This window comes from Triturus cristatus, chromosome 9 (genome assembly GCF_964204655.1).
Source record: "Triturus cristatus chromosome 9, aTriCri1.1, whole genome shotgun sequence".
Taxonomy (NCBI): Eukaryota; Metazoa; Chordata; class Amphibia; order Caudata; family Salamandridae; genus Triturus; species Triturus cristatus.
The window spans coordinates 1,032,779,633-1,032,805,699 of record NC_140592.1 but is presented as its reverse complement, the minus strand read 5'-3'; the positions used below and the strand labels follow the sequence as shown (position 1 = coordinate 1,032,805,699).

General features: G+C 47.6%; 1 protein-coding gene across 1 annotated transcript in view; it reads left to right on the top strand.

The window, feature by feature from the left end:
* Window positions 1-26,067, top strand: part of COQ6 (coenzyme Q6, monooxygenase) — a 121,801-nt gene that overhangs the window by 77,806 nt on the left and 17,928 nt on the right. The window contains exons 3-9 of the mRNA XM_085626782.1: window positions 5,772-5,830; window positions 7,070-7,193; window positions 8,126-8,256; window positions 13,016-13,123; window positions 13,204-13,266; window positions 20,676-20,783; window positions 21,437-21,639. Coding sequence (XP_085482908.1) covers window positions 5,772-5,830; window positions 7,070-7,193; window positions 8,126-8,256; window positions 13,016-13,123; window positions 13,204-13,266; window positions 20,676-20,783; window positions 21,437-21,639 — 796 coding nt within the window. The remainder of the gene's footprint in view (window positions 1-5,771; window positions 5,831-7,069; window positions 7,194-8,125; window positions 8,257-13,015; window positions 13,124-13,203; window positions 13,267-20,675; window positions 20,784-21,436; window positions 21,640-26,067) is intronic.

Below are 26,067 nucleotides of genomic sequence, written 5' to 3'. Positions count from 1 at the left end.
AACTTCATTCCAGAACTCATGTGCCAGAGGCCAATCAGTCAACATGTGAAATGGTCACATTTCAAGAATTGCACCGCCAACATTTCAATTTTGGTGTTTTCATCCAACCATTGTTATCAGAAGGTTATCTATTAAGTGTTGACAGGTTTCACAGGGGAGCTTATCTTAGACATTTTCTTCACAGGATTCTCCTGCATTGTATTGTAATTACATTTATATATCGCGTACTACCCCTGACGAGGCGTCGAAGCACTTGTTTGATGAGTAGCACGCTACTCCGGAACCCAAGGAGGATTAGTGGTGAATTAGTATATTGAAATATGAAAATAATTTGAGTGGTGGATATTCGTCAGTTATTTGGATTGAGAAGGATAGCGGAGGGATAGAAGAGGGAGAAAAGGTTTGCATTTATATGGCGCTTGTTACCCCTAATGGGGTGTTGAAGTACTTTCTTGGTGAGTAGCACGCTGCTCTGGAACCCATTGTGTCCGTGGATGCTAAACCTAGTTGTTTTTCTGAGCCTTGTTTTATCTCACTTAAACATGTCGGGCCACTGATGCGCTTGTAGATTATAGATGTGGAGGGACCCATCTTGAGCTGCAATAGTTGGTAGGAACAAAAGTTGCTCACCTTGGTAATTGTTGGTTGTGCGTAGTTGCAAAGGGGGCCAGATTATTAGGCCAACTTTCAGATAATCCCTAATCGCATCTTTAGGCATATAATAAAAGGACTGAACCATATAGCGCAATGAACTAGAAGCAACTGGCCATACATAAAAATCTTATGCACCTTTACGTTCGCAAAAGCAAACCTTTCCCTTAGCTGTTGAAGCTTGAGATCCATAAAGGAGAGATGGTGGTTTTTTTTTAGTTTAAAACACCTTTTAAACGTGCTGGATTTTAGTAACAATAGCTCATTTTGTACTGAATCAAATCTGTAAGATTTAAGTTTCAACCTGTATACGATAAACAAAATGTTGTGTAAAGTGCTTTATTATTCTAAACAAGAGACAGTCTTAAATCATACCCATGGGTTCTAGTTATATAGAACATTTGAATGTTCAATACAGTATCAATACACAGTAGAACATTCCTCTACATCAATATTGTGGTCTCTCGATCAGAACATGATGAACTTCCACCCTTATCGTGTAGTTCCCTAGGAGTCCCCCAAGACCTGAGCGTTTTGGATCACCTAAACTGAGGACTTGATGTCACGTCTGCTTCTGGACACCCCCACAGGATAAGTCCGCCGTTAGACCAGCTAGCTCTACAGTGCCACTACCACCCCCCTGTATTCTACAGTGGTGTATGTAGTCCCTGACAACCACTGAACATGACAACCCTGATTCCTCAGGGATTGTGGAAAACAGTGCAGTACGCATCGCTCAGACACTCGTGCTTGCTTACTCTCGGAAAACACACAGGACGGTGATTAGAACTTTTTTTTAATAGGTATTTATTGGTCCAGCGACAGCCTTGTGTAAAACATATGTGCTGCGACAATAAAGAGACAGCATACAAAAGAGATTGCTGGTACCAATATAGTAAATAGTAGAAACATTTCTACCTTAGTGCTAATAAGATGAGCAGAAGCAGTTCAGATAAAAACAGTAGCACTAGCATATTCCTAAATTGCGCGCTCTAAGTAATTTGCCTAAATGTACCTAGCCTAGATCTGTATGTGTGGCATGTATATGTGTGTAGCCAAGAAAACCCTAGGGACGAACCAGCCCCCCTCACCTGATGGTTGAGAACGAAGGACCCCCGTCTCTGCGTCGAGATGACAGCCCGCAAGGGATGTCAGACTGCTGCGTGTCAAAGATTCAGCAGGCAGTCAGGACCCTGTTTAAGCTTGGAAAGAATTTTCCTCTAATTTGTACGTAGGAGTGAGGGTCTTTTATGTTTTTTTTTTGTTTGTTTTTTAAAAAAAAAAATATTTATTTATTTTTCACAGCAATTATCCAGACATTGTAATGCGAGATATGGACGTACTGGTACATGGCATAGTTACATATGGTTACACCAAAGTTAGAAGAGCTCACATTCACATTGCAGAGGGTCTAGGAGAGTCCCTAGATGCCATTGCGCAATAGTCCTAATACCGTAGAATGAGTCCCTAACAGCAAAACATTTCGTTTAACTTACAGCACTCTCGCCTACATCAGAAGTCCAGCATAACATATTGTGGTTAATCAAATCTATCATGTCCTATTACAGCTATACCACCCTAACAAAACTTACCCAACCCTCCCCCTCCCCACAAGCTCGGCCAGCAATTGCCAATGGTAGCACATTCAGATGTCTAATTCTTGATTCTGCGTGTGTCTCAGTTCCACAGTCAGTCTTAGGTGTACCATGCATTCCTGCTATAATGAATAGACCCCCCTGGCACTGCAAGGAGCCTGTGCGAGCTGTGACAGTGGGCCAAGACCTCAACAAATGGTAGCGTGACCCCTCAGTAGGATAATATTTCTATCGCCGCATATTCCTCCAATATTGCATTCCAACTCCTCTATAGGTGTTTTTCGTAGGCCTCTATACTCCTCTCTTTTTAGTTAATCCCCTTCCGCCTTACCCCATCATACTACTTCCGTATGCCAATCCTGTAGAGATGGAGCCCTAGCGGCCTTCCACCGTGTGGTTATGGTTCTTTTAGCTAGAAGGAGTGCAAGATTAGCAAACCGATAAATAGGATTTCCCTTCCTCCCACGGGGCCCTAGTCCCAGTATACAGTATTCCAATGTGTTGTCGTGACGCACCGGGGCAATATCTGTCATTATCTTGCATACTGTCGTCCAGTAATGTCCCAGTCTCGGGCAGTCCCATACCATGTGTATCAGCCCGGTGTTGGCTGCGCAGCATCGCGGGCATATATTACTTGCCCCGGAAATATAGCGCACAGTCTGTGCGGGGTCAAATAGGCTCTGTGGAGTAACATCAATTGAATAAACTTAAATTTAGGGTTACGAGATACATTTTTAGGGTAACCCAGTATAGCATCCCATTCCTTGTCTGTAATTTCGCGGCCTACATCCCCTTCCCATTTGTCGTGCAATGGTCGCAGTGAGATTGCTGTTTCGGCCCGAATCCCGCCAGTCAACCATTTTGTCAGGCGTGCCCCATTAGGTATTGCATGGTAAGTAGCGTGTTTGTGGTAGGCTCAGTCCCCTCTGGTGACCATGTAGTGCGTATATATCTGGATATATGTGCATTTAGTAGGAAAAATGTATCGGGGCACTATGCTCGCGTGTGAATGATTCATGTGTCATTAATATACCCTCAAAAAAGAACTCTCCCATCGTGGTAATGCTCGCATCAGTCCACGCCTGCAAAGCACGGTTAGTGACTAGTCCCGTTCGTGTGGGGACACCTAGCAGCGGAATGGTGTGATCAAATGGTGGTGTCCGTCCAGTGTACCTCACTGCGCTCCTCCAGTATGTAATGGCTATCCGTAGCAAGTGGGGTGTCGATGTCGGTAGTAAGGCCGGAGGCAGCAAGAGCCAGTGGATGACCCCCTTGTCCCTAATCTCGTTGTGACATATCCAACCCTTGTAAATTACCTCCCCCCCACCCCCCGTTTCGTGTTTAATCGTAGTTCCGCCAGGCTGATACGTCTGCGTCCCATGCCCTAAACTAGCTCTATCAATAAAGAGTTCAATAATTTAAAAATCCCTGTGGGTACAAGTATAGGCAAGTTGGTGAAATAATAAAGCGGCCTCGGCAACAGCACCATTTTAGTTATGGCTACCCGGCCCGCCACTGACAGGGGCAGCGAGATCCAGAAGTGGATCTGAGATTTGAGAGCAGCAACTGCGCGCATCAAATTGCCATTCATGAGATCCGCAGCATCTCGGTAGATCTGTATTCCGAGATATCTAAAAGTATCAGGCGCTATGTGAAAGGTCCAGGGGCCGAACGTAAACTGACCGCTCCCCACAGAGCTATCAAAAAAATAGGCATATGACTTGGCAGCATTAATAGCCAGGACAGATAGTTCTTGGAATGACGCAAAGGTGGAGGGCATTGGATGAGGGTTCGTATCCATGTCTTTGATATAAAGAATGAGGTCATCTGCGTAAGCTGAAACAGTGTGAGACGTATGACCTCGCGTTATCCCCCTACAACTTGAGAAAGAACGGAGTCTATGCAGAAGGGGTTCCAGCGCCAGGATAAACAACGGCGACAAGGGGCATCCCTGTCTGGTACCCCGAGCCACTGTATATTGCCGCAAGATATGCTGACCCGTGCGTGCCCGTGCAATGGGGTTCGTGTATAGTAAGCGCACCCATGCGATATACTAGTCTGGTATACTAAATCGTGCAAGGGCATAGAACATATAGTCCCAATGTAACAAGTCGAATGCCTGCCGCAAATCAAGTGATACGCAACCTTCTTTAGTTCCTGTGCCGAATGTGCCCACCATAATTTGGTGTAGGTGTCTGATGTTAAGTGCCGTGTTCCTACCAGGTACAAACCCACATTGATCAGTGTGTATTAGTTTGGGGATAAACTGACAGAGTCTGTTAGCCAACAACTTACTCAAGATGTTATAGTCCGTGTTAAGGAGTGATAAAGGTCTATAGCTCGAAAGGTTCAATCCATCCCTCCCAGGCTTCAATAAGGAAACCACTAGCACTGGCAGTGTAGTAGTGGGGAGCCCACCTGCTTCCAACGACTCGCGATATATGCACTGTAAATGAGGTGTCCGCATATACCACGTAAAATTCAACCGGCAGGCCATCATTCCCAGGGGGTCTTATTACGTGGTAAAGCTTTAATCGCCTGTCGGATTTCCACGCCTGTTATTGGCCACGCCAGTTCGTCACGCTGCTGTTGGGTGAGCTTCGGTAAGCATAACCCATCAAAGAAGGGTGCAAAGTCTGCGTCCGTATGTCCAGTTGGTGGACCATATAGGTGATCATAGGGTCTTTTATGTTAGTGGTCACTCCAGGGTTTCTTCTAGAATCAATATGTTTTGAAAACAACCATAAAAGTGCAATTCTTCACCTACCACTACATTTGAACACATTGGGAGAGAAAGTAACAGTATTGGGGGGGACCTAATATGATCAGTATACAATCCTAATAATCAAATTGAAAGTTGATTGGACCTGCTACCTGTTGATGTAAAAAAAAACATTACATCTGCGTCCTGGTGGACTGGCACCTACGCAACATTCACTCGCTCATACATAGCGATTGAACGACTTGAACGTGCAGGACATCTAACCCCACTTGCTCCTCGAAATTGCTCTACATAGAAAGGAGTGGCTGATGGTGTGACATGACGTGGGGTATCTGGACAGCTGTACACTTCAATGGTCACTGCCCTTGCGTGGTAACATGTGACCGTGGATTCTGCTTGCATTTGAGCATTGATGTTGAATATCATTATGTACTTGAACAGTGATATTAAAACACTGTCTCCTCCTCAATATGATTTAGGATTTAAATCTTCGTTAAATTCTTCCTATTCGAGTATGGCTTAATTTCCTATAAAAAAATCTACTTAATGGACACTGTTACAGCTTGGATGAATGAATGAATGGATGGATGGTTGCGTTGGGGCACGTTCAGAACGCACTGTTGCTCATTGTTTTGCTGCTCCTACAGCATGCCTTTGACTTTCAGAAGCCACATTTAAAAGTGTTTTTCATATACTCCGAAAGCACCTACGTATGTGAGTCCGAAAAGGGAAGTCCTGACCCCAGGGCAATGGGAAGAACAGGGTTCACAATGATACATTTTGTTTCTCTCTTTTGATTGTAGGTTTCGGTGCTTGGGATCACATCTGCAATATGAGATATAAAACCTTCAGGCGAATGCAGGTGAGCTGCGTGACTGAGGCAGAATCTTTTCCATGCCCAACTCAACCAGTCTCATTAATGCACTCTGCCCGCATGTGTAGTTGAGTGTCCATGTCTCAACGTGCGGGTAATAATCCCGATGCTTACCACTTCACTTTTAATACTGTTGATGCCTTAACTTCACCACCACCACTGCCCTGTGTCAGTACTGCCCTGGCACCTGTCCTTATGCACAGCCTAGATCCTTTCTTAATAAAACCTGGCATTATGTTGCCTTATCTGCACGTTTTTTCTGCAAGTGACACTGGCCTTCGTTTTTGTAGTACTGTAAGTTCTTCTGTCTTGATTTACAATTGTTTGTTTGTTTTTTGGGCTCAATTATTTACTTGTGTGTCCCAGTTTACTCTCCGCCCCTGCCGTCGTCTTATCTTTTCGGTCTGCCTTGTGCTCATTTGTTCCTAGTGCTTTAATGTTCTCTCCTGTGTATCTTGTCTCTAGTCACGTCGGTATGCTTGTTGATCCTTTTAAGTTCTCTAATGTCTTCAGTGTTCTTGTTCCCTGCCTCTTCGCTGTAATAGACCATAAGGAATGCTGTAATGTTTTCAGCTGTTTGAATGCTGTACTGCTCTCTTTCAATTCTCTTGAGTTTTCCTGTCTGCTGTGTCTTTGCTCCCTCCCTGTGCGCCAGGGTTCTCTCCTGCATACAGCGTAGTCCCATATTTTATGTTATCAAATGGTTATTACCTGTCTGCTCTGTGGGCTCACACGCAGTGGTGTAAAAGAAATCCGTACCAGGGCTCTCGTCGGGAGGCAACTTGAACCAGTCCATTTTCCTGTTAGTGCTACCCACAATAGAACCAACTGTCAACCGAGAAAGTCTGGTTTGAGTCTCGACGTCGGCTAAACATCCTGTGATTCTGAGCAAATCACTTAATCTCCCCATAAATGAATGTGCCCTTAAATGGTGCTCATGAAAGGCGCCGGCGTTGATTAACTACCGGTGCTGAGCGCCGGAGACCACCGGCTCAAAATGAAGCACCTTGTTTTCTTTCTTCTGCTTGCCAGATGATCACGTGCTATATGCGTGCTCCCTCTGTCTTCGGATGACCCCCACCCCACTCCCTCTTATGCTCATCCCTTTCTGTGCTAAAGTGTCACCTTCCAGCCAGGCGTTCACCTGCCTACATGTGCTTCGCTTTCTCCTGCCTACCATATAAGCACGCCATTCACCTGCTCTAATGTTCTCTCACTTGCCCCAAGGTGTGGGACGCCTGCTCGGATGCCTTGATCACCTTTGACACAGATGAGTTGGAAGACATGGGTTACATTGTGGAAAACGATATTATTGTGGCGGCTCTCAACCGGCAGCTGGATTCGTTGGCAGGTAAAAGGACCCTTCGACTGTAAAATGGATGGCCATTGGCGAATGAGACTGAAGAGTGGTGTGATTGGCTGCAAAGGGCTACGTGGGGGTAGAGTGGGTGAAAGGGTGTATATGTCCAGTAGTTGGAGATGGAAGGTGCGTTCTGACAGCAAAAGAGAATGCGTCGTCTGGGGGGGAGGGACTGATCGGTTGAGATAAGAGTAAAGGGAGTTTAAATTAATGAGTTGTGGGATGGGGAGGTTAGTTAGATGGGAGGAAATAGAGGAATGGGCTGGGGCCGATTCAGGACAAACTGTGGGTTGTGATAGGCTGAATGCGACAAGTGGGAGTTGCTAGATGTGCAGTAGCCTCCCCCTGTGGAGGTGAGGTTTGAATTTTTGGAGGCTGGAGGTAAATGGCCATGATGGTATTTTTTTTTGGGTGGGAGTTTTATATAGTGCGAAATCCACCTGGAGGTATCGGAGTGCTGTACATGAGCACCAGTTGCAGTCCACAAGGACACCTCTATTTTGTTAGCCACTGGGGAGATTAAGTGATTCGCCCAGAACCACAGGATGTTGAGTTTGCCACCGAGACTCGAAACAAGATCCCCAGCTTCGAGGTCGACCGCTCTAGCTGTTAGGCCACATCCTTTCAAAGGTACTGTTTGCAATGTAGTCCTGTAGCCGTGAACTCTTTTGCTGCTCACTTCAAGGGTCCGTAAACTCTTGGGCTGTTGATTGTAAGATGATGTACACTTTAGAGCGTCCACGACAAAGACCATAAGTGCAAACTCATACCGCTGGCTGTAAAGGCTTGTAATTTGAATTCTGCTGACTGTAAGGCTGATAAATAACGCCGCTGATGACTTGGGCAATATATATTTTTTGTGGCCTGTGCTGTGTTTGGCGTATAATGTCAGAACTTTAATGGTCTTCCCCCCCCTCTTACAGATCATATTGAAGTGTCCTACAGGTGCCGGGCTGTTGGATACACTTGGCCTCTCCCCTACCATACCAGCGAGTCCAGCCCCTGGGTCCAAATTGAATTATCAGATGGGCGCATTATTCAGACCAAGCTGCTGGTAAGAATCTATGCACAGAGTGCAGTGAACTCTGTATCTTGTAAAGAACCACTCTGGTGGTCTGCTTCCATTGGTACAATGCCCTCCATTCCTGCTTCCTCTTTGCCTCCGTTGGTACAATGCCCTCCATCCCGCTTCCTCTTTGCTTCCATTGGTACAATGTCCTCCATCTCCACTTCCTCTTTGCCTGCATAGATTTATTTATTTTCTTTGTTTGCCTGTATGAGTCACTGTGTTCACTGGTTGTGCATAGGTGCATAGTTAAGTGAGATGTAGTGGCCTAACCATTATTTTAAAAAAATTAAATATACTTCTTCGGGTGTTCTTGAAAAACATAATTGGAAGGGTGAAAGATTTTGCCATGTCTAGAATAACCAGTGCTAATACACCTTGTCCATTTTCTTTCTCTGGTGCCTGTGAGGCCTACACAGTACTTTTAGCTGATCATGGGTGTGCCTGAAGATACACGTGCCTGGGACTTAGTGATGCTGTAGGCTACCATTAGTGTTCTGGGGCCACAGTACTGTTGCTTTCCAAATCAGATAGCCAGCAGAGTTCCCAAAGTCACATATCTCAGGGTAGCGAAGACGAGTAGACCAATCTTACACCAGGAAGTTGAGAGGCGTAGAAGCTCAGAGTGCGGTATAACAAAGTAGAACACGTTAAATTCAATGTCTAGTCCGTACTTTACCTTCTGAAATGGAAAGGACTTTAATAACCTTGAAATTAAACGCTACAATTAAAATATAGTACACATCAAAAACAAAAGAATCTACCTGCTTTGGGTCCAAGAACCAAACACCTAGAGCTGGGTTGTAGAATTCAGTTTAACTTTGAGCCAGCCCTAAGATTGAGATTAAGAAATGGGCGATTATTCGGGTAGACTCAGTGATATTTGGAAGCTCTCTGGTAATGCCACTAACACAAGCTTTTGAGGAAGGCATACTGATAACCGGACTATACTTCAATCTAGCCCCTTTCGTATGAAGAATGCTCATGTCTAAAATGAGGCTCCCCTAAATAAAAAGTATGCCAACCCAATAGCCTTAAAATGTCTACCCTTTAATTACTTACCAAACAGGATTCCTTATCTCTGGAGTCCATGGCCAGCTGGCCACTGATGGCTGCTATGTATCACAGTCCATCTAAGGGTCCTTGAATGAAATATGGGAACAGATGGAACCAGCACTGGCAAATCCAATTGGGTTGGCCTCTGGAAATCTTTTATTTTTTTTTATAAAACTGCAGTAGGCATTAAAAGTTCCAAAGTAATAAAAGCAAGCATTAGCAAAGCCAGTAGGTCTCGCTATGTGTGAGCTATTGGCTTTGCCAATGTCTTTCAGCCCTCTTGTAGAGCAGCGCTGCTGCTCTGCAACATGGCTAAACGTAATTAAAAAGATGCACTATAGTTTTTTTACTTTTTTATTTAACCTAGCGTCATAGCGCCTTTAACAACAAAGTTTATGGCTCCTTTTTAATTACTTTTAGCCATGCTGTTTTACAGCATGGCTTAAAGACATTGGCAAAGTCAGTAGCTCTCACATATGCGCGGCCTACTGGCTTTGCCAATGCTCGTATCTGAAAGGAAGATGGAGGAGCCTGTATTTCGTAAAAATTGCTGCAGACATTCTTTGGCATTGGGCTGTGGTCTGGGAAAGAAATATTAAACTCAGTTTGCCTCTCCATGTGTAATTAAACACTTCATTGAAATATCAGGTTGTGAAAGTGTTTACACCGAGCCCCTCATTCCAACTTGGCTGATAAAATTAGGAGCAAGAAATACCTCTGGGAAATATATTTACCATACAGAAATATTATTGCCCAGGCAGTTGCAAGCGTGCAATTACGAGTTGCTATGGAAGGAATGGGGAATAACATTTGGCACAAGTTTTTACGACCAAAGCACCCCACGGTACTGAACTTGATTGATTGGGCGCACATATTCATCCACAGTTCTGTGCTCCATTTTAGATTTACCTCAGTTCTCAGACCGAGGCTGTGTTTACTTAAGTCAGTGACACCCATTGTTGCACAAGGTTGTGATGGCTTAAATAACCCTCATCACACCGGTGGTTGATGAAGTGCATTCTTTTAATTTTGTGCAAGCTTTAGTAAGAGTACTGCATTATTCTCAGGTCACTTGAGGAATGGTGAAGGCTACTGAATAATACCGGTGTATGATTAATGAACAGTTTACATGCATTTGACATTGAGTGGCCTGTGATGTTCACACTCAGCTTTCTGATCACCAGGATGTAAATCGTGTCATATGAAAGAGTTGACTATTGATTATAAGGTATGTCTTATGTCACGGTCAGTAAAAACCTGCAATTTTGCAGTTGAAGTGGGAGGAAAGGATTTTTGTTATTGGCAGAAAGACTGGTATGTAGAGGAAGTGACAGATGAAGGGATGAGAGGGCTTTCTGGTTCAGTAAAATAGGGAAAACAAAAGAAAATGGGCGTGGCTTGGTTAATATGTTGTGAGTGACCATCTGGTTTCTAATCACAGAGGGACAGTCAGTTTATTCTTGTTTGTGCAAGCAAAAAATATATGCAACTGTCAGACCCCCATTTGGGATGGGGGCGCACAGGGGCTACTGGTCCTCAGCTGTGGGTTCTGGCATGATTTGGCTTTGCTGTCCCAGGATTCATCCTACGATGGCTCTGCGAAACTGGGCCGCGTACAACCCCTTCAGCACTTGACTCAGGGGTTTCTCTGAGCGGTAGTGTGGTGGTGCACTAGCTCAGCACTCGACAGTCACCCAGCTGCGCAATAACTGTTGGTCCAACCCAGTGCTTTACTATGAAAAAGAAAAGTACTTTAATATGTACAAAAAACTCAGTACTTCACAGTGCAGGCTACAGGTACAAACGCTTCACCAGTGCTTTGTTATCTTTGTCTGGGATCCTAGGCTCCACCCCTCCTCCTCTCTCCCTTTCTCACAGGTGTCTCTACTGCATGCCAGTAGAGACACCTGTGAGAGGCGAGGCGTGGAATACCGTATGCCCCACCTCGCCTTCTGGATTTGGAGTTCTTTCTGGGCAGGTATCAGAGCACAAATGGGGATTGCACCCTTTTTACTAGCTTGTGTGCTCGGTAGTCCCCAAGTGTTATTTCTCACCACAGCAGTCTCACTCGGTCTTCCTTGGGTGGCTGGCAAGGGTCTGCAGCATGTGCTTGGTTCGGTCCCTGTTCCAGGAGGAGATGTGCCATCCAATTGTTCTCCCTCACTCGGACCATGACTGCAGCGGGCACAGTGTAGGCCACCTCCCGGGGTCTCTGACCAATTTGTTGATGCTGTGGCATCTTCTGCTTAGGCAAAGTTTGCTGCAGTGGCACAGTCTGCTTGGCCATGATTCCTGTGTGACATGCTCCTCTATAGAGACAGCACACACGGTTCTTCGAACATGCCCATCACTGCCCTCAGCCTTCCTATTTGGGTGGATCAAGAGGTCACTTGGGTAAAGCTGCTTTTGGCTCTCCCTGGACAGTCTCACCGCCTGCAGGTTTGGCATGTTCCTTTGCTCTCCCAGCAGGCAGGCTGGCTTCCAAGGGCTTCACGTGAGAGTAACAGCTTCTTTTGGCGAGACTGCAGGTGATGTCCTCTTACCTCTGGGATGCTAGCTATTAGACACCAGATCTGGTTGCACAGCAGTCCTCTAAGTACTCTCTGGAGCACTCCCTTCCTTGATGAAACAGAACGTGGAACTGAAACAACAAGTATGTCACTTTCTCCCACTTTTATACAGTTAAAGCAGGCGGAAACAGATTCTCTGACTACCCACTGAGAACCAGTTTGGGGTGGTTCTTAAGTATCCTCTCCAGGCTGTTCTCCAGATATGGCCTTTGTGTAGTGTGATGCTCATCACAGCAAGGTAGTCTCCACTCTGGATTGTCTGAAACAGAGGCACAAACAAGGCTTGAGCTTTCTGCATCGAGACATCAACAGCCACAAATACAGTGTTCTGGAAGGTAACAAAAGGCTGGCCTTACTACTGATACTTAAAATAACAGATTCTACATTCCCACCCTTCAGCCTCACCATCCACCAAATGACCGTGCTCATGAACATTGAGCCCTTCTCAGCAAAGTGATATAATCTAAGTCCTGACGTTGTCTCATCGTTCCACACATCATTATCCAGGTCCCCTTCCCTTCAGCTTCAGGGCTGTAAGCAATACACTTCCACTATCTTGGAAAACAACCTCACCCTCTATCTTGTACACAGAATCAGGCCATACCTCCAGCAGTTGTGTTCACTCATCCACACAATGTATGTACCGCACAGGTGTGTCTTTCTCTCTCTGATACACTCACACTGCCGATGTTAACACGAGGGTCTAGATTCGAACATAGAAGTGGAACTTTACATGAGTGGGCCTCTAGGCCTTCACTTCAGTGACACGTGTAGAAAGGTTTGGTCACAACGACTAATTCACAAAACGCAGTATGCTGCCTCCACTGCTCTACATGCCAAACCTACGACAGGGATAGTACTCCACTGTCAATCAAAAGTCTTATGAGTCTTATGCTTATTACCCTCATGTAATAATCTTTCCCTCGCATCTAATTTTTACCTGTCTCTCTCTTTCCCTTTTTACTCATTTTAGTACTTTTATGCTTCCAATATTGCTTCTATCACTTGCTCTCACCCTTGCATCTGCAGATCGTCCCAATACGTTGCCCTTTCCCTAGCTTCTAATTACTGCCTCTATGTAGTACTCTTTCCCTATGGCCATGTTGTTTTTTTCCCTACAGATTGGTGCAGATGGACAGAACTCCCTGGTGCGAGCTTCGGCCGGGATCCAGAATGTCCAGTGGCATTATGACCAAGCAGCGGTTGTTGCTACTCTGTATTTGTCTGAGGTAAGACCCATAGATGTCTCCCTCTGCCTGTCCATCCATTGCAGTTCAGCTGGCCATCCTGATTGTTTCTTTTCCTGCAGGCTACGGAGAACAATGTCGCGTGGCAGAGGTTCCTGCCTTCTGGACCTGTCGCTCTCCTGCCGGTAGGAGCATATCATCATTCTTTTCTTTGGCCTATGTTTTATAGATGCATATTCCTATTTAATCTCTGACCTGTTCGTTTCTTGTTAAAGCATATACTTTGTTAATGAAATACCTAGGCTGGATTGATTGATTGATTGATTGATGTACTTATAGAGCGCAGCTATCACCCTACGGGCATCTTGGCGCTTGCATTGGGAACCCGTCCTGTAAGATAACCCGTACTGGGCATCCCCAAGGTGAAAGCCAGGCATCCCGCCGCGGGGGGCCGTTGTGGAGATTAAGCAGGCTTGTTGCCCAGAGCTGCATAGTGGGAACTCGTGCTTAGAGTGGGCACCGAAGCGAGAATTATCGAGTCCGTGGACAATTGGGCTCTGGACCCTGCCGCTTTGGGAATCGAACCCAGGTCCCGGGTCTGATCTCTGCTTCAGGGTATGCCTCCTCTAACCAGTGAGCTACACTTCTTCACGTGATGAGCATCACTCTGTCATTGGATGATTGAACTTTGAACACCAACTTGTTTACATGAATGCACTTTTTGGGATATTGACCATACGCAGAATCTGTTTGATTCATAAAGGTTTTGAGGTCAATGATGTTACACACTGTAGATGCCACGTGCATCGTTGGCATTGGAAGCATAGATTTAGTAGTTATAGAAGACTTGTGATGGTAGCTCTTATGTGCCTGGAGTACTTCACCGGCAAGTTGTATCTGAAAGAAACACGTTAGTTAGATTCCTCACCTTAGAATATCCCCAGGCGTCAGACTGGATCCGGAAGATTTTTCGTCAGCAATACCCCTTGCGCGTCGCTAGGCGTCGTCTGCGGCTCCGCGTCCGTCGTCGGCGTCGTGCGCCGGAATGACGTCGTCGGAGTACTTAGACGCCGCCCTCGCGCGCTGACGTCAGTTCTTCTTCTTTTTTCCGCACCAGTAAGCGCAGATCCGGGAGAGCTACCCCTTTAGTCAATTTTTGACTAGTTTTTTGATCCTTTTTGATCCTGTCAATCGACTCCGGTGCCGGTAGGATGCCTGGTTTTAAAGCCTGTGCTGACTGTGACCGCCTGATGTCGGTTACGGACCATCACCGCCGGTGCCTGTACTGCTTGGGCCTCGACCACGACACGGAGTCGTGTTCCGACTGCAAGGCCCTGACCTCGAAGGCTAGACTGGAGCGGTCCCGTAAGCTTCTCGAGATCCGCCACTCGGCTCCGCGCGTCGCTCGATCCCGGTCCAGGAGGAGGTCCAAGGATCGGTCGCGGAGCCGCAGCCGACGTCACCATCGGTCGTCGGGATCCAAGTCTTCGGGTAAGTCGAAGCATTCCAAGAAGTCCAAGAGGCGACATCGCTCTTCGGACTCCCCTCGCCGGTCGCGCGACTCGGCCGAGGGTCAGGGTGGTTCCACCCCCCCCGGCTCCGGCGGAGCCGCAGGCGCCGCGCACGTCCCCATACCCTCCGGTCCCTGGGACTGACGCGACGCCGGCGGAAGTCAGTGCCTTCCTCTCGGCATGAGGAACCTGGCTCCGCCGTCGGCGCCCGCTGGTGCGCCTTCGGGCCCCGCGGACCCGACTGGGCTGCCTTGCCTGCCGGTGGCTCGAGTCCCCGTCGACGCCGGTCGACCTCGTCACTCCTCCGCCGGCGTCGACACCGGTACCACCCCCGACGCCGACGTCGACTCCGCTCGACGTCGTGCCCCAGTTCAGTCCCGCTCCGGGCCCGGCGTCGATGGACGCCGAGATCGACGCCGCTAGAGACACATTTTGTCTACCGCCCGGCTCCGTTACTTTCTTCTCTACACCAGGAGTCGGATGATGGGGACTACTGGGAGGGATCCAAGGATCCTATGGCCGCTCAGGCCCAACTGTCCCAGGACTGGGCAGATGAACTGGGGGAGGCCAGTGGTCTGGATACCTCGCCAGACACTGGATTCATCTCTCCTCCGACTGTGGCGTCGGAGGAGGGTGCTGCTTTCCCCGTGGTGCTGCGCAAGGCGGCCGCAGCCCTTGGGCTCGAGCTACCTGCCGTGGCTGTGAGGACGAACGTCCTCACTGAGGTGCTTCAGACTGCAGCAAGCTCCACTGAGCCTCTGCTGCCGTTCAATGAGGCCCTCACTGACGTTCTACAGGGCACCTGGTCCAAGCCCTCCACAGTTCCTCCTGTGGACAGGAACGTCGCCAGGCGCCACCGCCCTGCTCCGGGCGACCCCAGTTTTCTGTCCCAACACCCTACCCCTGAGAGCCTGGTTATCCAGGCCTCCACCTCCCAATCCTCTTTCCCGACCGCCCCGCCGGACCGGGATTCCAAGAGACTAGAGCAGTTTGGCAAGAAGCTGTTCTCTTCCCTTAGTTTGGGCCTGCGGTCTTTAAACACCGCTTGTCTCTTGGACCGTTATTCCCACTCTCTGTGGGATGCGGTGGAGGACGCGCTGCCCCTGTGTCCGGAGGAGGTCCGGACACGACTTACCCAGGCTCTGGCCTATGGGAGGGATGCCGCGCGACATGCTATAAGATGTGGGCTTGACACCACGGACTCGCTGGGTAGGGCCATTTCTACCTCAGTGGCGCTTCGACGTCACGCCTGGCTGCGGTCCACGTCATTTTCGGGTGATTTCCAGAGCTCTCTCATGGACATGCCCTTTGATGGCACTCGCCTTTTTGGCGAGAAAGCGGACAGTGCGCTGAATCGCTTTAAGGACTCCCGGGCTACGGCCAAGTCCTTGGGCCTCTCGGCCCCGCGGTCGCAAACCTCCGCCTTTCGTGGCCCAGGAAGGGGTGCCTCCTCACGTACGCCTAGCCACCAGCCGCAGAACCAACCTGCGCGCGGACGTGGTTTCCGCCGAGGCGGTTCTGGAGGACGACGAGGTCAGTCCACATCCACCCCGGCAGCATCCGCCTCAAAACCTTCCTAGTCCGAGCTTTCAGGCCCATTCCACGCCAGTGGGCGGCAGAGTTCGCCATCACCTGCTCCACTGGCGGTCCATCACATCGGACAGGTGGGTGCTGCAAATCGTCCGAAGGGGCTACTCCCTCCCCTTCGAGACGACCCCTCCAGCCATGCCACCGCAGCACCACCGTATCTCGGGGGATCATTTGAATCTTCTCCACGAGGAAGTTTCGGCCCTCTTGGCCAAGGGGGCCGTCGAGCACGTTCCGAGTCCAGAAGTAGGTCGTGGTTGTTATTCCCACTACTTTCTAGTTCCCAAGAAGGGCAAAGGGGGCCTACGCCCTATCTTGGACCTCCGGAACGTCAATGCCTTCCTCCGGAAGGAAAGGTTCAAGATGTTGACTTTGGCTCAGGTTCTAGCTGCCCTAGACCCCGGAGACTGGATGGTAGCGTTGGACTTGCAGGACGCATATTTCCACATCCCCGTCCTGCCGGCCCACCGGCGTTTCCTGCGGTTCACGGTGGGCCAAGAGCACTTTCAGTTTACCGTGCTCCCCTTCGGCCTCACCAGTGCCCCTCGGGTGTTCACGAAAGTGATGGCGGTGGTCGCAGCTCATCTGCGCAGATCAGGGGTTCCAGTCTTCCCCTATCTCGACGACTGGTTGTTGAAGGCGGGCTCGCCCCAGGCAGTCGTCTCCCACCTCCAGACTACGGCGGATCTCCTGCATTTGCTGGGGTTTTCCATCAACGTGCCGAAGTCACACCTGAGTCCCTCTCAGAAGCTCCTCTTCATCGGAGCGGTTCTCGATTCGGCGCAGTTCCGGGTCTATCCACCGGAACAGCGGGTCCGGGATATACAGGCCCTGATTCCCATCTTTCGGCCTCTATCCTGGGTTTCGGTCAGGCTAGTGTTGCGGCTTCTGGGGCTGATGGCCTCCTGCATCCTACTAGTGCATCACGCCAGGCGGCGCATGCGGGCTCTGCAGTGGGACCTGAAGTTTCAGTGGGCCCAGCATCACGGCAACCTGTCCGACCATGTCTTGATCTCGGAGGGCACTGCACAGCAGTTGCAGTGGTGGCTCACGGACCGCGATTGGGTCATGGGCAGAAGCCTCTCCCTTCCCCAACCGGAGCATGTCGTAGTGACGGATGCGTCCCTCCTGGGATGGGGTGGCCATATGGGAGAGGCGGAGATCAGAGGCCTCTGGTCTCCGGCGGAGTCTCGTCTCCACATCAACCTGTTGGAGTTGAGAGCGATCCGACTTGCACTGAAAGCCTTCCTTCCCTCTGTCCGGGGAAGTGTCGTGCAGGTGTTCACGGACAACACCACCGCTATGTGGTATTGCAACAAACAGGGCGGGGTGGGGTCGTGGACCCTTTGTCAGGAGGCCCTGCGCCTCTGGACGTGGCTGGAACACCAGGGCGTCACCCTGGTGGTTCAACATCTGGCGGGCTCTCTGAACGCCAGAGCAGACGAACTCAGCCGCCGGTGCATGATGGATCACGAATGGCGTCTGAACTCCGAAGTGGCGCAAGGTCTCTTTCAGCAGTGGGGAGAGCCTTGGTTAGATCTATTCGCCACCGAAGAAAACGCGCAATGTCAGCAGTTCTGCACGTTGGAATTTCCAAGGCGGCACTCGCTCGGCGACGCTTTTCGTCACGAGTGGAGTTGCGGTCTGTTGTACGCCTTTCCGCCTATACCACTTCTGCCCAGAGTGCTGAAGAAGATCAGGCACGACCGGGCCCAAGTCATCTTGGTGGCTCCGGATTGGGCACGAAGGTACTGGTATCCCGAGCTACTCAGTATGTTGACCGATCCTCCGATACGTCTGCCCCTTCGGGAGGATCTTCTGTCGCAGCAGCAGGGGACGGTCCTCCACCCGAACCTGTCCAGCCTCCACCTCCATGCGTGGAGATTGAGCGGCGACAGTTGATGCCATTTGACTTGCCTCCTGAAGTCTGTGATATCATTCTGGCAGCCAGGCGTCCCTCCACAAAGTCGGTATACGCCTGCCGGTGGAACAAATTTGTGGCATGGTGCACAGCAAAGGCTGTGGATCCCCTTTCCGCCCCTCTTTCTGAGGTTCTCCTCTTTCTTCTTTCTTTGGCCTGGCAGGGCTCTGCCCTGGGCACCCTGAAAGGTTATCTTGCTGCCATCTCTGCCTTCTTGCGGCTTCCTGATCAGCCTTCTCTTTTCAAGTCCCCTGTGGTTACACGCTTTCTAAAAGGCATTACTCACACGTTCCCTCCTGTCCCTTTTGTAATGCCTCAGTGGGACTTGAATCTTGTTCTCACATTTCTAATGTGCGCTCCCTTTGAGCCTCTTCATAATTGTCCTCTTTGTCTGCTGACGCTTAAGACTGCTTTTCTGGTAGCCATCACCTCGGCTAGACGGGTGAGTGAGCTCCAGGCTTTATCTTCAAAGCCTCCTTTTCTGTCTGTTCATCCGGACAAGGTTGTCCTTCGGCCTCGTCCCTCCTTTCTTCCGAAAGTGGTGACTCCATTTCATCTTGGGCAGTCTGTCACCTTGCCCACCTTCTTTCCGCCTCCGCATCCTTCCAAAGAGGAAGATAGGCTCCACCGTCTGGACCCAAAACGTGCGCTCTCCTTTTATTTGGACCGCACAAAGCAGTTCCGGGTGGACGACCAACTTTTTGTTGGATACGTGGGTGCTAAGAAGGGGAAAGCGGTGCACAAACGGACCATCTCTCGGTGGGTCGTTTTGTGCATCAAAATTTGCTACTCCTTGGCAAAAAAGGACCCTCCTGTTGGGCTGCGCGCCCACTCCACTCGGGCCACAGCGGCTACTACTGCTTTGGGACGGGGTGTCCCTTTGCAGGACATCTGTCAGGCGGCGACGTGGGCTTCGCTACACACGTTTGCCAGGCATTATTGCCTTGACAGCCAAGTCTGGAGGGATGGCTTCTTTGGCCGTTCTGTCCTCCAGGACTTTCTGGTGTGATCTTGGTTCGCAGACCCACCACCGGGGATGGTATTGCTTGGGTATCTATTCTAAGGTGAGGAATCTAACTAACGTGTTTCTTTCAGATGAACAAGTTACTTACCTTCGATAACGATGTATCTGTAAGAAACATTAGTTAGTTAGATTCCTCACCGACCCACCCATCCTCCCCGTTCTGCGAACCGACATCTAGGGTTAAGGATATCCTTTTCAGGCCCCTAGATTTTCTTTTTGGCACCAGTGTCGGTCTTTGCATGGCTCTGCGTTCCTGGCGCGGAAAGCTATGTACAAGAACTGACGTCAGCGCGCGAGGGCGGCGTCTAAGTACTCCGACGACGTCATTCCGGCGCACGACGCCGACGACGGACGCGGAGCCGCAGACGACGCCTAGCGACGCACAAGGGGTATTGCTGACGAAAAATCTTCCGGATCCAGTCTGACGCCTGGGGATATTCTAAGGTGAGGAATCTAACTAACTAATGTTTCTTACAGATACATCGTTACCGAAGGTAAGTAACTTGTTCTTTATAACTCTCAACTTTGTCGTTTTCTGACATCTTTCTCAGCTTTTTTGAAGACGAATTTCCCATTGAAAAATCTGTTATACACAGCCACTGACATCCATGCCACTGCTGTCCCTGTCTGTCTCGCCTGCTCACCCTACCTTTCTCTACTGCTTCTCTTACTCGCACTTGGCTTGCTTCCCACTCCCTCTCATCGCTTCATCCTCTGGGCCTTCTTCCCCAACCTGTCTGCTCCCTTCTTACGCCTGTGATATCTCTTAAGGGCTTGGGCATTGAAAATGTTTAATAAGTAGTTCTTAGCCTCGGAGTGCTAATCGGCAAGAAAGCCACGAGGAAAACTAATTGAAACATAATCTGCACTGCAAGAAAAGATCTGTAGGCAACATCCGGTAGTAAATATTTCCCTGCAGTCATTGGTCTTTGATCCAGGACATGCTTCGAATGACTGCTTTGAACTTAACATGCTTGCATCTGTAGTGGAATTCTCCTGAGCATCCCATGTGGGGTTGGTAAACCATGATGCTCATGCGTCCATCGGGGTAAACTCGATGCCAGCAACAGATGCTCTTTATTAGTCTTTCTTGATGAATACTCAAACAGCCCCACATTCTGTCTTTTCTCCGTATTTCTAGCAGTGACCCTCCGTCTCCTAGGCTGTCACATTGTATGGAACAAGTGACTTGAAACATTTACCTTCGAGCCTTGAGTCAGCTCTAACTCTGTGAACTTTGAGCTGCCCGCTCCCCTTGCTATCCTCTTTCCCATTTCACTGCTACATTTCTTCCCATCATCTCAGGATCTTCTGTCATACTTACACAATGTTCTCTTGTTTGGACCTGATGTGAGGCCACCACTGTTGCTACCTATTTTGCTAATGTCAATTTTCCAATTTTTTATACTATAATCTGCCATAAATTGTCTTGTAACTATCTTGCAGTGAATTTTTGTTAATTCCTGTACACTAATTAGGGGTTCTTATGCAAGCATGTTTACTAATGCAAATATCTCTGTATCCTTATGCTGTGCTTGCTCCCTCTGGTAGCTCTCTGACACTTGCAGCTCACTTGTGTGGTCGACATCTCTGGAGCAAGCCTCACAGCTGTTAAATATGGATGAAGAAAGCTTTGTAGATGCCGTCAATTCTTCTTTTGTAAGTAAAACATTTGATATTGTGCACCATAATGAAATGTTTTAATAGGGTCTGGAATTTATCAAGTAGGTGCCTTTTTTTTATTTTTATTTTTTAGCTGGTTCTGGGCCTGTTGATGAATGAATGGACTTGAACCTATAGTGAGTTACCAAGCAACTAAGGGTGCAGTTAGTAGGCTTAAAACGGTTGCAAAACTGTAGGAATAAATAGCACCTGGCCTGTAGTAAATTTAATATGAACCTGGGTATCATGAATTGAACCTTTAAGGATCTAGACGTGGACTGGTGAGATTAAAATAAACCTGAGACTATTTAGGGCTATGTGTGCCTGGGGCATTAGCAGGCTAAATTCTTTATAGTGAGTCTTTTGTCTGATGTAGTGCTCTGTATCCTTATTGGTGAGCTGCATATTTATGTAGGTGATCTATCTGCATACAAGATGAGTTAAGGACTGGTACTGTACCAAGGGTTGTACCACAAGCATTTATGAAGTGTGTTAGAACTTGATTAGTGCTCAAGAGCATGTACTGAGCTGTGTGTAAAGTGGAGGTGCGTGATTCTTTAATTTATAATGGACTGGTGCATTTTGTTTTACGACTTTTGTCTAGGCTGATGACTCAGGTTGTGCTGAATGTATTTTGTTGTTTTCCTCAGTGGAGCAACGAGTCTCACTCAGACTTCATAGACTCCGCTGGATCCATTTTCCGATCTGCACTTTCTTTTTTGATGCCGTCCGGCACTTCTGCTCGACAGCTGCCACCAAGCGTTGCAAGAGTGGATCCCAAAAGCAGAGCAATGTTCCCCTTGGGAATGGGGCATGCCACTGAGTACATCAGACACAGAGTGGCACTGGTTGGGTGAGTATTGCATGTACTTCACTTGGTGGACCATTGCTACTAAGGGTATGGATGTCTGTGCAATGAATACGCAAGTGCTGCTGCAGAGAGTAGATGTATTGCTGTTGGCTAGGTGAAAGTTGCTGGTGGTGGAGGGGGTATCATTCTAATGCATTAGTTGGTCAGGTGTTGCTTTTGCAAGTATCAAGATCTCTGTTAAGGTACATCCACCTGGTTGATACCCCCGAACTGTTACAGGAGCCAGACTTTTAGAGTAAACTTGAGGCAGTAATCTCATACTAAATCTTCTGTGGAATATGTTTCTGTCTTCCTGGCCCATCTACGATTACTCTGTGAACAACTGCAAATCTGCCTGCAGTGTGAACCAAAGTTTTCTTCAGAAATCTCACACTCTTTAAAATGTATACGAGGCACCACCTGGGAGGAATGTTGGAGCGGAAGTCTGTAAGAATGGTACTAAGCTGACTGGATGGGATGTGAGCTGAAGGGATAGAGTGTGGGCTGAAGGGATGGAGGAATAAGCTGGAGGGAAGGGGTGTGGCTGGAGGCTGGAATGGGTTGGCGGAAGGACCGATAGTGGGATGGGCTGGAGGGAGAAATGGGGGGGGGGATGGACAGATAGGCTGAACCATGGATGGATAGAGAGTTAAGTAGAGGGATGGGAGAATTGGATGCACATCTTGTGGCATGCCTGCCATTCCTCCTTTGAGCTGACTGGAGTCCTTTTGAACCAGTGAAGGGTATAAGAGTTCAGGAATGGGCAGAGCAAAATTGTCCTTCCTTAATCTATCAGGACAATGCCAAGTGCTAACTGTATCTTAATAGCACAGGAAAGTGTAGCCTTCCCAGGATTAGTTCATGGAGAGCCAAAAGGTAATGCAAAGAGATTGGATATAGAAACTCCAATTATGGACCAGAACACAGCCTTTGGAGGGAAGTTCCTAGGGGTACAAAGGTAACCGTAAATCATCCACAGTTCACAGATAATTCACATTTCCTGCTATCCTCATTTACAGAGTGGTGTGCTGTTGTTGGGAACTTCCCAATTTGGTGCACACCGGGTAGATTTCCTTACTACCCATGGGATTATTGCTTATCGTACCCTCTTTGGAGTAAAATAAGAAAACCGGTGCTTCACTCCTCCCTCTATGATGAGACAGGCTTATCTAAAGTGTTACGAGTCAGACATAACACTCTGACTCCCAACCCTGCCAGTGAAACTGCTCTATGGGGTTTTACGTATATGTGTGAACCCTCGCCCTGCCAGCCCCAGGAAAAAGTAAACTCACCCAGCTGTTGGTGTTTTATAATAAAATATTTATTATGTAGGATCAGCACAAAAGTCTTATGTATCAGAATGAGTGTAATTATTATTGTAATATAAGCAGTCTTAATATAGAAAAGAATAAACATCTGAAAACCCGAAAGCATTTTACATCATACATCTCTTCAACCTTCAGTGAATCCCTACTTAGCCCCCATAAGTATGTATTATCAGCCTCATGGTTATTGTGTTGACTGAGTGATTAGTATTCTTCCTAAATTATGCCAAGCCTTATACTTACTTACCTCTGCATACCTTAGAAAGCTGTCTGGCCTGCACTTGGATAAGGACACTACAGCACCTGTCCTTCTCTCTCCCAAATCTTTCTTTATACACTGCTCCCCAATGATTCTCTATGTAAAAGTGTGGGACAGGTGTTGTGCAGTCTTGCATATCTGCACGCACAGAATAAGCAATGTCTCTGTGACTAATGCATTCGCAAAGCGGGCAGATGTATCCTACTTTCCTTCCTACCAGATTTATTGTTGGTTAGGCTTGGTGGCTTTGCAGCGTTACTCGCTGCATGTTGCAGAATGTAAGATTCCTCTCTATGGTGTTTCTTATTTTTGTTCCCACCACTAATGGCTGCCTGCAGCTAAAATAATATGGCGATCTTGCACATTAAGATAACTGGTCCACCATTCAAAGCATTATTTCTTTAGGCCCTAAGCCTTGCACATACACACTATAAAGCATTAACGTGTCACGTGTTTGCCTTACGATTAGGCCTGACTTATATGTGATCTGTTATCAGGGAACCCCTGCCTTGGACCGCTGTGCTGGCGGGTGCACTCTGGTGCCACAGGTACATCTAACCCTTGAACCTCGAGCAGTGCAGTACTTCACATTCTCTATACTGACCAGAATTCAGAGGGCCATTAGTAGTGATAATAGAATAAACACAGCTGCCACTGAACCAGTGACCTGACCGGAACAAATCTGCCTTCCCAAGAACCAACTGTAGGCACAGAAGTAGCTCTTTATGGGGAAGAAAGCCATTGTCCCCAAAGTCAGACAATAAAATACTGCATTTATTTATTGTTCGCCTGGTAACTTCTTGCACCTCCTTGACATTTCAAAAGCTTATTGTAGGGGATTTATATTCTGAAGCATCATGCCAAATATTATTTTGGGACACTAAAATCACCAGGGCTGGTGCAAGATCAAAATAGAACATTGTCACAAGACCTAGGAAAAGTGATGGTTGCGATTGGCAGATTTGATGAGCATGGCAGAGAAAGGAGGCTTTTCCAGTGATAATCCAGTGTGACAAGAAATTATGTACTACAAGACATGGGCTTGGTTGTCAGCACACACATTTACCCGATATTTCTGTAAGAATATACTGGCTTGTAGGGCAAAAGATATTGCATTTTATTTGCCACAACACCTTTTATATGCGATCTCCCCACTTCTCTGTTGAAGAGTACAGATAGTACACAAGTTTGCCATCACACGTTCTTTGTACAGCAATTGTTACCTCGCTGTTTAGACCTTGTCAATGAAAAATGTAATCTGAAGATTCCCTCTGACATGTGGGGGCGCCTTGTGCGTTTTGTATTGATGTATTAAGCCCTTCCTACAGTACCCATGATTACCCCTAAACCATTGGGATTCTTTTTTTAATCAACCCCTGGTTGGTGAAACTATGACCGCATGTGAATCCAGTACTGCCCCATCCTGTAAAACTATTGCTACTTGGAAGTAACTGGCTACTTGCTTGTTGAGGCTAGCAATTTGCTTTTTTAGACTACTGATCACGCGTGCAGCAGGGTTTTTGTGTCTGAACTGCAGTCTCTGATTCAAAACATGGCTAGAGATTTGAAAGTGAGGGAAGGTTATTTTTCTGTCGCAGACTTTGACAACAGAGTGTGGGTGCACCATGTAGAGATCTCGTGAAGATGAAGCACAGGGTCCTGCAAACGGCTGGTTTCCCATAGCCTTGCCAAATTCCAGAGAGAATACCTGTTCCACTTGCTCTTAGTTTTATTTGAAGTAGCTTTGCTCCAGACGGCCTCTGTGACCTTGCTTCCCAGTAGCCTATCGTTCCAGCCTGACTGGGCACACTGTACCTGGCTTCGCGGTCCAAGTCCACGATGTATAAAAAGAAAGCTAAGAACTGGTTCACGTGCTTTGCAAGGCAGCTGGGGAAATGTGGCTCCCGCCAGAATAAACAAATACAATCTCAAGTTCCAAAGGCTACTACGGATGATTGAGATTTTTTTTTAATTATGGTTGCATCATATCTGCCAATAAAAAAGTCGCAGAAATATTCTATGTAGTTCTAACTTACCCTAGGTGATTCTGTAGTCTGTTTCTTTACTGGATGTTGTGATGAGCTGAAGTCATGTTTTTGAGTGCTAAACATCAGAAACGCTTTCACATTGACACCCAGGGAACTCTAATGGACTTCCTCACTTTCTCTCTCCTCATTTAAGGGCATCACTTGTAAACTGTTTCATTGATCAGGCATTGATGTGCAGCCTCTCTTGTGGCATGGGTCAGGCCACCCCAGCTTAGGATCTGGTCATTCTAGAAACAGTGCATACACTGTACACATCAAGTGATTGGAGTTGGTGTATAGAATATGTGCATTTAAAGAAGAGAAGCTCCTAATCTGACTCACTAAGACCTGGTTCAAGACGACTGTTGTACTGTTTTAAGTGACTTAGTACTCCGGTTTCTCCATTTTTTCAGATCAACCTAAACGGAAATGTGGTTGTGGCCGAACGCTGATTTTTAAACACTCTTCTGACTGTCATTCGCTAACGCTTGTTCGGCGCTTGTTACTTTTAGTCAGAGTTGTTGATGGGGAATGTCAGCAATAGAATATATTAAAAAGTTATTGTCCTCCTTGTGGTTGCCCAACTGAAGGCTGTTTAACAAATCTGCCCTTGGTTGAGGTTAACATTCTAGAACTAGGTGGCCTTAATGTTCATTTTGGCATAATTGCTGATACTATTCAATGTGAATTTTGCTTTTTCATTATTTATTCTATCACTATCCGAATCTGTACCAGCTCATAAGGAAGGGCATATGTTGGACATAATGTGTTCTGATAGTACTCGGTGTAAAAGCTGACCTACTTTAAAATTCAGTGGTAT